We start from the raw sequence: 13,866 nt of genomic DNA, 5'->3' as shown, positions 1-13,866 counted from the left end.
CCCTGTCGCCGGTTCTCCTTGCTTGGACCACTTTTGGTAGGTCCTGACCACTGCAGACCGGGAACATCCCTCAAGAGCTGCAGTTCTGGAGATGCTCTGACCCAGTCGTCCAGCCATCACAATTTGGCTCTTGTCAAAGTCGCTCACATCCTTACACTTGCCCATTATTTCTGCTTCCAACACAAAGTTCAAAGTTCAAAATGTTCACTTGCTGCCAAATATATCCCACCCACTGCCAGGTGCCATTGTAGCGAGTTAATCAATGTTACACTCATCGCCTCTCAGTGGTCTTAATGTTATGGCTGATCGGTGTATATACAGTATATATCCTTGCTGATTTTTATATCTGTATTTAGCTAGTATCATCAGTTGCACACAAAAAAGTATGAAGCAAAATATAATTTATTGAAATATGGTTCAAATTCAAATTTTAAAAAATACATACAAGTACAGTGACACTAATTCATTGAAAAGACACCATGGCATTAGACAATTTGGGTTAGGAAATAGAAAATAGTTATAGCAGTATCATTATTATTTATACTTTTGAGAAAATATTCAAAGTCTCAGCTTAATTTCCGTGTTTTAGCAACTGTTTCAACTACACTGCCAAGAGTACTTTGGTAACACATCCATAAGCAAAACCAATAGAACAGTAAAACTAGACTTTGAGGTTTGCTCCCATAGACACTGAGTCAATAGTAAAGCAATATGTGCTCCCTGAAGATATCCCAGAACAAGGTCATTATGGCTTGCATCACCAAAATAAGCAACCCTCACATCTGTGAATCAATGTAGAGGATTAAATAAGCCAGAGTTACTCCTGTCCAGAGAGTGCTGGTTTGTCCTGTGTCTCAGCCTGAAGCAAAAGCCCCTCCTCACCATCTGACCCCTGGTTTAGACTGTCCAAAAAGGCTACAAAGGGACTGAATGAGTTGTCCTCAACACAAACATAAATGATGTACAGGAGGCACGCCACAATGAGGAAGACCAAAATCTGTATCTGGATGGGCACAAGGCGGCGCTCCACCTCTCGCCTCTCCAGAGTCGTGGGACTGGTAGGAGTGTCTGGGTACGCGTACTGGACAGGTCTCCCCGCTGCACCCTTGATGGGTTTCCGACGAGTGGCACTGAAATACAACAGCATATATGTGCCGATAACCCAATCGCAAAACTCCCAGCATGTGTCAGTATGCGCTACTATGCAAGTTGTCCATGTGTCACCGACCACCAATTCAAAATTCATGTACATTTCTTGTGCTTCGGTGAACTCTTATTCTCATTTAACAACAACAAAAACGTAAAAGCTGTGACGCACAGTAATAGTGTTGGTGTGGCACTTACTAGATCCTTGTGAGTGTGGCATCACTGTTTGGTAATATGTCCTTGAAAGTATCTTTCACAGGCTCCTGAGAAAGCTAGAAAAGAAAGCAGAAATGACAAAGTGGACCAGAGAAAAAGAGAAATATGTCCCAGACAGCAGAGTTCCACAGAGGCCCAGCAAGTAAGGTAGCGAAGAAGGGGGAAAAAAAGTGATCGTTAATGTAATCACCAGAGATCTGAGACATATTGACAAAATGTTATAAAATAGCGCAACTGTTAAGTTTATTGTGTGTCATTTTTTCTAGTTTGAGTTACGCACAGTACACTGACAAATGAAAGGAGTTACACCAAACAAAGAGTGTTTTTGGAGACAATGCACACACACCCCCATCAAGTGATATGGAATAAAAACAGGAAAAAAAGTATGATGGATGTGCCTTCATTTCCCATTCATAAGTGGATGCCTTGGGAGTGTAGTACAAAGACTGGTTCTTCGTGGTGTACTTGTCCACAATTGGCATGTCCAGCTAAGGAAAGGAGATGTAACAGTTTATGATTTCTGTAGTCTTGAATTTCCTCCTCCAGTCTCCACTGAACCTCTCCAACTATTCTAACCGCCACCAAAGTTTGAGCTTAAAGTGTGACTGAGCAATGTGAGCACTACTGACCCTGTTGGACCGCGACCAATGTTCCTGCACATTGCTCCCATTCAACTGTCTCTCAGTGTCTGAGCCTGTAGAGAGTGACCTCCAACTCTCCATCTGTTGTTTTAGAGTGAGAATGTACATGACTGAGTGAGCAATCTAGCGGTGATTATTCACAACCACAAAAATAAATAGAATTAAATGACAGGGTCATTTTTAAAGATGTGGAATGTGGGTTTAAAAACATGTAAGATTAACTTTCCTCCTCAACCATTTGAGTGATGCTGAAGGCCTGAGAGGACACTGATGAGTCACCATTGGACATAACCGATTGCAATCCAGATGGAAACTGCAAGGATTAATATTATCATCATGTTAACAGCAACACAAACATGTATCATTCGTCACACAATCTACACACCAGTGAGATACCAATGCCCATTACCGTAAAACAGAAAAATATCCCATTGGTGGCTTGAGAAGGACACACAACACATTTGCAGTCTAAGCGAGGAATGCAGAGAATTTAAAATCTACAAGAGAAGTGAAATGAGACCAGCCTACCCCTGATCCTAATCCCGAGCGTTGATCTACAGAGGATGCTCTAGTAATTCCTACGGGACTCTGTGAGCAGTGAGGCCGACTCCGCTCCAATGATTTTATCGCATTCCCTGAATTCCACTTGGGACTAGCGTCCCCGTTTCTAGAAGCACGAGCATGCTACAAAAGGCCAACCCAATCAAACAAAGAGAAAAAAAAACAACAATACATCAGTGTCCCCTGAGAATTCAGTTTGACAGAATTTGGTGCAAAAGATATGAATATCTATAGTATTTACCAGCCTTGATGAAGGTAAGAAACACTGCGGGTAAACATAAGCACCCTTCTGAAAACACAAGTGAAAAAAAAAACACGCCAAAACTCAAAATGCGAGTCCTTTTTCCAACACTTAGTTAGAATGCAAGTTTTTCAGTTGCAATATGTAACCACTGAGTGGCACTACAGGGAAGATTTATTTCAACACAGCTGCAAAAAATGCAAGAACATCTACTACACAGCATAGCCAAAGTATACAGATTGTGTAAGCTCCTGAATTTCACATAATTCAAGTGGTGCTATTCGTTAACACAGGAACTCTAAATAATTTAACCAAAGATATCAAGATATACAATTTTCTCACCTTACTACTCCCTTGTTGTGCCCGGTCTGACTGCTCAACTGTTTCTTCTTTTGCTCCTTCGGAACCTGTGCAAGTTACAGAAAATAATACAAAGCATATCAGGGTCATAACCACAAAAATGGCCAAGGCTATTGGTATACTAGGCAAAACCCATCACTCGATCAACACTTAGGTAGCCATTATGTTATACAGTATTACTGGCGTCCGGTACTCGCTTTCACTCCAAAAAAGGTGGAAGTATAGCTTTTGCTGCTTGACTCTGATGTTGCAATGGAACGAACAATTGACTTTCACTTCTTGGCAATATACGTTCTTTGACGATGGTCACTGACTGAGCACTATATACAGTACCATCATGCATTGCGCTGAAGGAAAAATGGAAGACGAGAGGAGAGAGAGCATCGCGATTGAGACACATCCATGAGTTGTGGCGTGAAAATAATGTATTTAATGTGTGCAGCGCATCACAACACAAACGGCCACAAAGTGTTTCGTATTTATTAACCTTAACCATGTCGGGAGAGTTTCCCCAATTTGCAGGTTCCTTTCCCTTACCAAAATGTGGTTTATTCAAGTGTGCTATTAGTATATTTCTTTTGAACTTAAAATAAGAGTATACTTTCAGTTTACTTGTACTTATCAGAGATATACTTCACAAAAGTAGACTTTGCTTATACTGACAAGTATACAGAAAAGTCTAAGCATACTTGGCTTATAGGCCTTTTTACTTAATCTTTTGATCAAGACATACCTAAGAAAAGTATAATTAAGTATTCTTGCCATATAGGCCTACAGAAAAGAATACTTGGCTTCTAGTTGTGCTTACTTTTTGATAGAATAGCCTATTAAAGTCTGTGACTGTTTGTAAAAGGATGTTTTGATATGAATTTACTTCAGTTCATCAAGTTTTTGGATTATCCGTTCACCGTAAAGGCATGCGAGAACAACACATTTTATTTATTTTCTTTAATCTCATCACAAATCATCTAGTCAAATAGCAAAAGGAGCAAGTCTCTTTATGTAATACATAAATCATTGGATAAGTACTTTAAGTTAAAGTATATAAAGTATACTTTCATGAACTGAAAAGCAGAGATGCTTATAAGTCGATGAGCTCACTATATAGTCCTCTAGGACTCCCTGGGTAGTGAGTATGGAGTAGTGAATGAGTGAATGCTTTTGGATACAACCTACTCTGTTTTATACAATGTCTAAAATGATAAGATACATTGAAATTGTGTATATTACTGTAATTATTTCCTGCAATATGCTGCCTTTTTTTCTCCTTCACATTCCCTTGCAATTTATATATTTTATCTTTTTTTATAATTTTTTTTATATATGTGTAAATACACAAACAGTAATGGTATTATCTGATACCATAAAAACTAAAAATAACTGGACCAAAAAAAACAACATTTCTGGTCATACCTGACTCTTCGTCCTCCTCTTCTCCATTTTCCTCCTCTTCTTCACTGTCAGAGTACAATACACCTTTCTCTACTCCATTCAGACGGCCATGTCCATCAGACTGAAGTTTCCTAAGCTTCTTCTCATACAAGGCTCTGGTGGAGGCTAGCATAGACAAAAAAATACTATAGCAATTTGTTTTTTTTAAGACAGGGGCAAACAGATAAAACAAATAGAGTGAAGGTGAACATTATGACTTCATTACAACACAAAACTGAATTATTGATGGCAGGAATCCTATTTCTACAACGAAAACCAATGTCAAGACAGTGATCAGTGTAACCTCACCGACTATGGGCCCAGCTTTAACCCCGTGTTCGAGCAGTGCGGCCTTCAGGTCATCATCTGTCAAAGCACTCGGGTCGAGCAGCTCTGCATCCTCCTCCTCGCCATATCAAAACACAATTTGCGTAATTTAGTGAATGCTGTTCGAGACGCGACAAAGGCTGTAGCTTGAAAGCCAGCCATTTCCAGGTGTGGGATATATAGAACATAAAAACCACTGGAGGCTGCAGTTCACAAATCTGTTCAATATTCATCTAATTTTGGTGCTGTATGAATCTTCTGCTTGTTACGTTTACCTATTGTGAACAACCACAGCAGAAGAGGTTATAAGTTAATACCGGTTCATCAGATATCAACTGACAGATAACTACAATAGGCTTATTGTTTGACTTTAAAACGCTCTACTTATCTTTCACACAGATGCTCTAACAACACTTGAATGATTCCTCCTGTAAAACACTCCACTTTCAGTAGGGCTGCAACTAACCATTATTATAATTATCGATTAATCTGCCAATGATTTTCTTTAATCTCCTAATACGAAATGTCGAAGAAATAGTGAATGAATGCCCATCAAAGTTTCCCAGAGCACAGGGTGACTTATCCAAATTGCTTGTTTTGTCTGATCAACAGTGGAAAAACCCCAAATATTCAAATTTACTTTTATATAAAACAGAAAAAAACAGCATATTAGATTTGAAAACCCCACAAAAAAAGCACTTCCTGTCCAGCAAATGTTTTACTTGAAAAAATTACTTAAACGCTTAATATAAAACTAGTTACCAATTAATTTCCTTGACTCACAGATTAATTTGACTCATCATTTCAGGCCTAAATATCAGCATTGGGTCTAGAGAGCAAATTGTGCAGCAGTTTCTAAATGTGAATCTCTAGCATGACTTTACAGCACTGTTGATGTCATAGTGGAGGCTATTCCTAAATAGACTAAACACAGTCTGCCCAAACAGACAGCCTTTCTTCCCCATGACACAGCCCAGAAACAACTTCCAGACTTCAAGTGCTGGTGCTCTTGGCACACATAAATGAGTGTGACAGGTGGCAGAAGCCAACTACAGAAACGTCTCATGTAAATCTATACCAACTAGCTATACAGCTGGTGGCTCAGTGGTCAAGGACCTCAAATGCAACAGCAAGCTGAGAGGACTGTTTGTTAGCAGTGACCCAGATCTCCCCTCCACAGCTGCTGACCTTGCACGGCATCGGTTTAATTCAGTTCATAGCAATTATTATTATTATGCTCAACATCCCCTCATTATCAAATACAATTGTTGATGTCCTTGAAGGCAGCATTGTTGACAAGTCTTTTACCAGGCAACATGCTAATAGGGTGAGTTGCCCTAATGTTGGACACTGCCTAAAGTGGGACACCTAAGCTCCAGCGGGTGTAGATCTTCCTCAAACACATAAAAGTCAATAAAACTATTGGTTAACACAAGCTGTGGTGTTATGTGGTCAAAATAATATCACATCATAAATGTCCAATCATAGATAAGGGTGGAGCAATCATCAAACAGGAAGCACCCTGTGTGAAGACCGCCCAAAGGTCAGTGACGTGACGTGTTTCGACAAGCTTAATGTTAAAGGTTTCTTGTAAAACAATCCTGATAGTTTTTTCAATCAGGATATGTTCATGATATGTTTGTTCATCAAAAAAAATATTATATTGTGTGTATATATACATATAATATAGTGTAAATATACTCTATATTTGTTATTTCAATAAAAGGTTTCATTGTCCCACTTTACCCTATGCCCTGTATAGTGAAATTAAAAAAAAATAACGGTTTAACATTTCATGAATTTTTAATTATGCTTTCTTTGCATAACAGATATGGTAATATAGGCATTCTAACATGCCTAAATGCTTCAAAGCTATTATAGTCTATTGTTTGATGTTGTTCGATTCTTCATGTTACATCCACACCTATAAGCCTAGGTTTTGTAACAGCAAAAACATTGTAAATTACTGAACATGGGATTGCACATTTAGCCTTGAGTGTTTCCTATATTAATTATGGTGATTTAGGCCTTTTAACAGATGGCCTTTAAACTGACTTTTCAGTGTCCCACATTTCGGACATGACTGTCCCACATTAGGAAATAAAGATATATCGGAGACAACTTGGTACTAAGAGTACTGATATGTCTACCATTTCTTTTATGAGTGTGATATCTGCATTTTCTTTTTTGGTTTGAATAGGACACATCCTGGGGATGTCGGAGTGGTACTGGATGTGGATTTAATGTATTGGCTTCAAATTGCAATATATTCCAGAAGTCTGAAGAAGTCCCACACTAGGCTGATTCACCCTACAGTTTGTTTTTCTTTGGGGGTGGCAATTTGTCAGATGTCAAGTAGGAAAACATTATTTTTAAAATGATGTTAGTTTAGAGCTTTCTTCCTTTTTTGTTATTGTGTTTTTTTCTCCTGGGGTTCATGGGAGTAGACTTGTATAAGCCTGTGGCTTCTTGACCTCTCCTGACACATTTCTTGTTTGTTTTTTTTCATTGACTGGATTTTTTTGCAGTTTTATATATGTGCAAATAAAAAAAAAAAAAAAAAAAAAAAAAAACACTCAGCACTATAGCACCATGTTACAGCAAGTTGCAAGTTGTGTTTGCAGAAGTAAATCAGCCATAGAAAAAAAAAATATTCTGGCAAAACAAAAGTTTGATCAACTCACTGCCACGTCTTGTACTTGATCCTCCTCCTCCTCGTCGCTAGAAAAATCCGCTGCGTTTTTCTGATCGATGTGTTTTAAGTGCAACTCCACGTAAACCTCCTTCCTACTCTTGGCAGGTGGCAGCGCGACATTGTGGGCAACTAGATCTGACTTCAGTCTAGATTTAGAGAGGAGAGCTGGGTCCTCCACAAACAGCGACATGTGTCACACAAGGACGACGAGGAAATAGACTAAATAGTTAAGCTTTTAAGTGCTTAGCTGTTCTTTATATTTGTATAAAACCTTCTTGTAAGTCAGGTGAACCCAGGCAGAGCTATAACGTTACTAGTAGAAACCCTCTGCTGCAGTCTGAGAGTCACTCTGGCTCAACTGAGAACAGCTGCAACTGAAGACTTGATTGACAGCAATGAGCAATTTAACTATTCTGTTACTGAGTAAGATACAAGCACTGCAGGCTTAAGCTTTGAAGTTCATTACCTTTTAAATTTAAGGCAAGATATTTTTTATTAAATAATGCTAAACATTAAAATAAATAAAACTGATGTGTGGCTTGGTTAACTCTTTATTTGACTGTTTTGTTTTTAAACAGGTGTTAACATTAGCTAGTTGGAAGTGTTACTTAAACCTGCAGTAGGCAGAATATTCTTTGGCATCATTGGGCAAAAAATCCATAATAACCTTTCAGCATATTGTAATTCAGGTGTTCTGAGAGAAAAGTAGACTTCTGCACCTCCTCATGGCTCTGTTTTCAGGCTTTACAAAATGAGAGAGAGCGTTCCTATTGGCTGTTCATTCAACGGAGCCAGCTGTCAATCACTCGCAAACTCCGATAAAATGGTCGAGGCAGCACTAATCAAATATGAGTCAATATTCTGCTAGCTGTAACATAAGAAAGTTTGTGTTGAGATCAGTTGAGGAAATACCAAGCACCGCCCACCAGCCGGAGCAAACTTTCTCATTTTACAGCTAAACGGTACACTACAAGATGTTTCTGAAAACATTTGAGGCGAGAAATAGGCATTACAGTAACAGAATGCACTTCCTCATGGCTCTGTTTTCAGGCTTTAAATCTTGACCAATCACAGGTAGAGAGAGCGTTCCTATTGGCTGTGCTTCAGTCATGTGACCAGAACTTGGCATTCCTTCAACAGATTACAATGGCGGGCGCGTCACAAACTTTCTCATTTTACGCATAAACCATGCACTACAAGATGATTCTGAAAACATCTGAGGTTAGAAATAAGCATTAACATAACATAATATTGATTCATATTTGATCAGCGCTGCCTAATTTGACCGTTTGGTTGGAGTTCGCGAGTGATTGACAAACGGTCCTCATAGACAGCAGACCTCAGATCAGCTCTTACAGCTTGTTTTCCTCCGGTCTGTGAAATCTTGCAGGTGCTGTGAGGAGCACCGGAGGACACAGAAGCAGGTTACCTGTTTCATGTACTACTGTCACGATATAACGACTGTTTTATAAAAATAACTTTTTTGAATCATATTTGCTCCAATCTCGCCTACTCCAGCTTTAAGTAACTATCACTGAGGTGAATGATGTTGCCCCATCATTTTATTGATAGGAAAACATAAAAGCATTTCATTGTATGTAAAAAATAATAATAATAATAATAATAACAGCAGCAGCAATTATTTTCAATTTCAATCAGCATACACTTAAATACTGTTATTAATATTATTCATTTAGGTAAAGCTCTATGAGTTAGTAATGAAGCCATACAACATAAAACTTAACACTGGTAGAACAGATGTCTTTAAAGCAGCAGTGGGTAGAATTGGAGTAAATATGATTTTAAAAGGTTATTTTTATAAAACGTATCACTATATCCTGACAGTAGTGCATGAGACGGGTAATCTGAAAAAAATCATGTGCCTCTGTGTCCTCCGGTGCTTCTAATGGCGTCTGCAAGATTTCACAGACCGAGGGAAAACAACCAATCAGAGACGAGCTAGAGCCGGCTGTCGATCACTCATGACTTCCGATCAAATATGAATAAATATTCTGTTACTGTAATTACCCACCAGCCGGAGCAAACTTTCCCATTTTACATTTTACTAGTTTGACCATTTGATTGGAGTTTGCAAGAGATTGACAGCTGCTTGTTGAATGAACAGCCAATAGAAACGCACTCTCTCTGAAATGACCTGTGATTGGCCAAAGTCTAGATGTTTTAAAGCCTGAAAACAGAGTCATGAGGAGGTGCAGAATTCTAGTTTTCTCTCAGAACACTTGAATTACAATATGCTGAAAGGTTATTATGGAATTCTTGCCAAATGATGCTAAAAATATATACTGCCTACCCCCACTTAAATGGCCTCACTGGGAGCCAATGAGTGATCAGCAGGATGGGCCTAAAAAAATCCTGAACTTCCACTTTTAAATAACAGCTGGTGTAGAATATCCCAGAGTCATTAAATTAAACACGTCTCTGAATGCACGGAGTTGTGATTTCCACAGTAAACTTCACAGTAATGAGAGCTCTAAGCTGTTCATGGAAGTTGTAGAGCAGCTGTGAGCAGCAGGAAATAAACGGTTTAATTTCCAGGCAGTCGTTTCCCAAAAACAACTCCAGGAAAAAATCTAGCTCCAATTCAAAATATCTGTATTTGCCCCACAACTTCAAAAGTTTGATGCAATGAAAGGTGCATGATGTAGCTGCTACAGTTTTTGTTAATATCATTACATAAGATTTTAGATGCTACAAATAGCTGGGATAAACAAAATGACACAGAAGCTAAACTTTAAACACATTTAAAGGTGAGGGGATGAATAGCATTTGCAAATAGCAGAGAATTGTAGCAAAGACATCTTAAAAATAATGTCCAAAAAGTCTTCAAACACAGTTCCTCAGGTGATCGTCCACTGCGTATCCAATGGCTTTAAACCCTATGTGAAATGTTAGAACGAACTCACATAGGAATAGAAAGCCATAAGACACCGTTGTGGTTTGATTTGGTGATTGGTGCAGTTTGAGAAAGGCTGAAAGCTAGAAAACAAAAAGAAGAGGGGGAAAAAAGGAGCAGGCTGCAGAAAGCATTCAGGATTTAAAACTCACATCGGCATGAATAATTAACCAAAGAAACTGTAAGTATTCATCTGAGGCCCGGGGGAGCGAAATGAAACTGTCTTGTTAGTCTTTAGACAGAAGGAATTGTATTTTTTCACAGCACAGACTCAAATAAATTGACCCCTACCCGATGCTTGAATCATACAGCAAAACCCTGCAAGCTATTCAACTCCTCTGGGGGTTTTACAGAATAATCTTTGATTAAAAATGCCATTTTAAACCAATGTCTACGGGGAAAAGGTGCAATGTTAATCAAAAGGATTCTGTTTCTGAATTCAAAACGGATTACGTAAAGTGTTTCTATATTCTGTAGCAACCCTCTGCCTGACTTCCACAAGCACAAAGGAGATCATTACCTCAGCATTTTGATTCAACCACTGGGCACAGGGAGCCTTGCAGTTTTTATTATGTTGTTGTGTCTATTGTGACCAAAATATATCTGCAGATATAAAGTTCACATTTCCATGCAGCTCTTGTGCTTCTTTATTCAAAGCCAGTAATCATACTGATGAGTCAAGCATCATTAATGTACATAAAAACTACTAATATGCTTGATTGATTTCATTATAAGTTAATTCATTTTCCTACACAACTCTTTAACCTTAAAGGTGCTGATTACGAAATTGGGAGCATTTCTATTGCCTCCGCGCATCTCTTAACACGGCGACGACCGAGCTGGCGGCTCGCGACTAGGCTGGCTGCAGCATAGGTCATAAAGTCCACCTTCTCCATGTTAGTGGATGGGACATGGGCCAAACTAAAAAGTCAAAATACACGTCAAATAAATGTTTCCCAAAGATGTCTTCGGTCATTTTAAGTAGTTCTTATCACGCTGATGAATGTTAAAGTGTTAATTTTTCTGGTAAATTTGGTTTTAATTAGTTATTTGATGCTATGAAAAGGGGGTGAGACGTCATGATTGACAGCTGTGAGTCTCTCTCGCTGACAAGCTGCATCCGTGCTCGGGTTGCGATTGGTTTGGGCATGTGTCCTCGATACAGCGGCCCATCACTATTGCGCAGACTCTGGCTCCAAATTATGTCAAAATCTCATGTGCTATGCTTCTGCAATGGCGCCGTTGGTCGGGAAGGCGTTATCAGCTGTAATCGAAATATGAGAGCAGCGCAGAGCAACGGCCATGAAAGTCAGTGGTGCACGCTCACATGCACTAAGAACAGCTAGCGCGTCTCGGATTACAATACACACAGAGGGAGAGCGACTTCATTCTCTGCTCAGGTAGACATTACTCATCTATATCTTTACATAGCAAATAGTTGTTTGCTGCCATATTAAAGCTGAAGTAGGCAAGATTGGAGCAAATATCTTTAAAAAAAATCATTTTTATAAAACGCTAAATCCTGACAGTAGTACATGAAACAGGTAACCTGAAAAAAATCATGTGTCTCTGTGTCCTCCGGTGTACTTCGGTGCTCCGAACGGCATCTGCAAGATTTTACAGACCGGAGGAAAACAAGCAGTAAGAGCTGATCTGAGATCTGCTGTCTATGAGAGCCGGCTGTCAATCACTTGTGAACTCCGACCAAATGGTCAAACTAGGCAGTGCTGATCAAATATGAATCAATATTATGTTATGTTTATGCCTATTTCTCGCCTCAAATGTTTTCAGAATCATTTTGTAGTGCACAGTTTGGCTGTAAAATGAGAAAGTTTGTGACCCAGCAGCCATGTTGGAAATCTCTTGAAGGAACGCCAAGTACCAGTCACATGACCGGAGCACAGCCAATAGGAATGCTCTCTCTCTCTGAAATGACCTGTGATTGGTCAAGGTCTGCCGTCACGGGCCACCTCAAATGTTTTCAGAAACATCTTGTAGTGTACCGTCTAACTGTTAAATGAGAAAGTTTGCTCCGGCTGGTGGGCGGTGCTTGCTATTTCCTCAACTGATCTCAACACAAACTTTCTTATTTTTACAGCTAGCAGAATATTGACTCATATTTGATCAGCGCTGCCTCGACTGTTTGATCGGAGTTTGCGAGTGATTGACAGCTGCTCGTTGAATGAACAGCCAATAGGAACGCTCTCTCTCTCTCTGAAATGACCTGTGATTGGCCAAAGTCTCTCGTCACCAACTAGATTTTTTAAAGCCTGAAAACAGAGCCATGAGGAGGTGCAGAAGTCTAGTTATCTCTCAGAACACTTGAATTACAATATGCTGAAAGGTTATTATGGAATTTTTGCCCAATGATGCCAAAAATATACTGCCTACTGCCACTTTAATGCTCTGGATATCATATACAGCAACTTTTCTATAAACTGGACTGAAACAGCAGACTGTTTACCACTATTTTAAGCACTAAGCTGAAGTGCTTTGGACCATTTTCAACCCCTGAGTGAGTAGAGACTCAGCACTCGAGCTATGCAGGCCAAATCTGCTCACCCAGATGTCCGCTCAGAAAACAGTAGCCTTTATAAAAACATGAAAAAATCTTGCAGACAGAGAGGAAACAGGCTACTATAGAGGACAGAGGAGGCATTTGTTGACATTGTATCAAGTGCAATGCTGAGATATTTGAGGCACAGAGGGGCCAGGTATTTGTCAGTCAGTGTTTCTTGTGCTTTTGCTGTTTCCAACTCAAACAACAAAAGGCCCATTGAGACAGCGTCCTTTTTTTCTCTCTGAACAAGCACACAAAGCTTCCTGTACCAGGCTGCAACTGTCCAGTACTGAGAACCATTTCTAGTCGTCTTTTTATGCACCTGTTTCAAGTTGTTCCGGCAGTGCAAGGAAGTAAAAACACTTTTTTTAGATAGTTTCACATCTTTTTTCAGAGCTTTGCTACATTTAACTTATATTTTTTTATTGCAAAATGTCCTCACTTTATCGTAAGACTTATAACTTTATTCTAAAGAGACAGAAACACAATGAAGCTGAGCAGCCTAACCAAACATTGAGCTGTTAACAACACTTATATTAATATCTCATTGGCCTGATGTCTGCTGGATATTCACCTGACCTCTGACAGAGAACATTACCTACTTATTGGGAGAAAGTGTTTACTCAATCAGGCTTTTTTCCAGGTGCAAAAAAGACCACTGTGCTCCAGGGAGCCTGTTCTCATGCATGTCTCAGCATAAATTAGTAAAGCCCCTGTGTCAGACTCTGTCCAGACAAGAAGGTGAATCTCAGCCACAGGGAGGCTTAGCTCTTA

At 39.3% G+C, this 13,866-nt stretch overlaps 1 protein-coding gene across 4 annotated transcripts; it reads right to left on the bottom strand.

The window, feature by feature from the left end:
- Positions 1–384: 384 nt before the first annotated feature.
- On the bottom strand, positions 385–8,208 carry lemd1 (LEM domain containing 1). Of its 4 annotated transcripts, none has more exons than XM_037773503.1 (11): positions 7,608–8,204; positions 4,906–5,008; positions 4,579–4,722; positions 3,148–3,212; positions 2,806–2,853; positions 2,532–2,687; positions 2,230–2,316; positions 1,992–2,084; positions 1,761–1,850; positions 1,345–1,418; positions 385–1,130 (listed from the first exon to the last, which is right to left on the bottom strand). In XM_037773503.1, the coding sequence occupies exons 1-11, from the start codon at positions 7,806–7,808 to the stop codon at positions 818–820; spliced, it is 1,374 nt and encodes a 457-aa protein (XP_037629431.1). In that variant the 5' UTR covers positions 7,809–8,204; the 3' UTR covers positions 385–817. The 4 variants fall into 4 exon arrangements, with proteins under 4 accessions (XP_037629431.1, XP_037629433.1, XP_037629432.1 ...); XM_037773505.1 differs by having other exon boundaries at positions 4,906–4,999; positions 7,608–8,203; XM_037773504.1 differs by having other exon boundaries at positions 4,906–5,002; positions 7,608–8,197.
- Between the last annotated feature and the right edge of the window lie 5,658 nt (positions 8,209–13,866).

This window comes from Sebastes umbrosus, chromosome 6 (genome assembly GCF_015220745.1).
Source record: "Sebastes umbrosus isolate fSebUmb1 chromosome 6, fSebUmb1.pri, whole genome shotgun sequence".
Taxonomy (NCBI): domain Eukaryota; kingdom Metazoa; phylum Chordata; class Actinopteri; order Perciformes; family Sebastidae; genus Sebastes; species Sebastes umbrosus.
The sequence above is the reverse complement of the archived record's forward strand: the minus strand, read 5'-3'. Positions and strand labels throughout refer to the sequence as shown.

What these genes read in the sequence shown, in the direction of transcription:
- lemd1 (XM_037773503.1), bottom strand. Translation starts at nt 7,808, where the DNA reads ATGTCGCTGTTTGTGGAGGACCCAGCTCTCCTCTCTAAATCTAGACTG. An exon ending in ATCAAGTACAAGACGTGGCA is followed by an intron (nt 5,009 to 7,607) that starts GTGAGTTGATCA and finishes GTGTTTTGATAT; the next exon opens with GGCGAGGAGGAGGATGCAGA. An exon ending in AGAGGAGGACGAAGAGTCAG is followed by an intron (nt 3,213 to 4,578) that starts GTATGACCAGAA and finishes TAACTTGCACAG; the next exon opens with GTTCCGAAGGAGCAAAAGAA.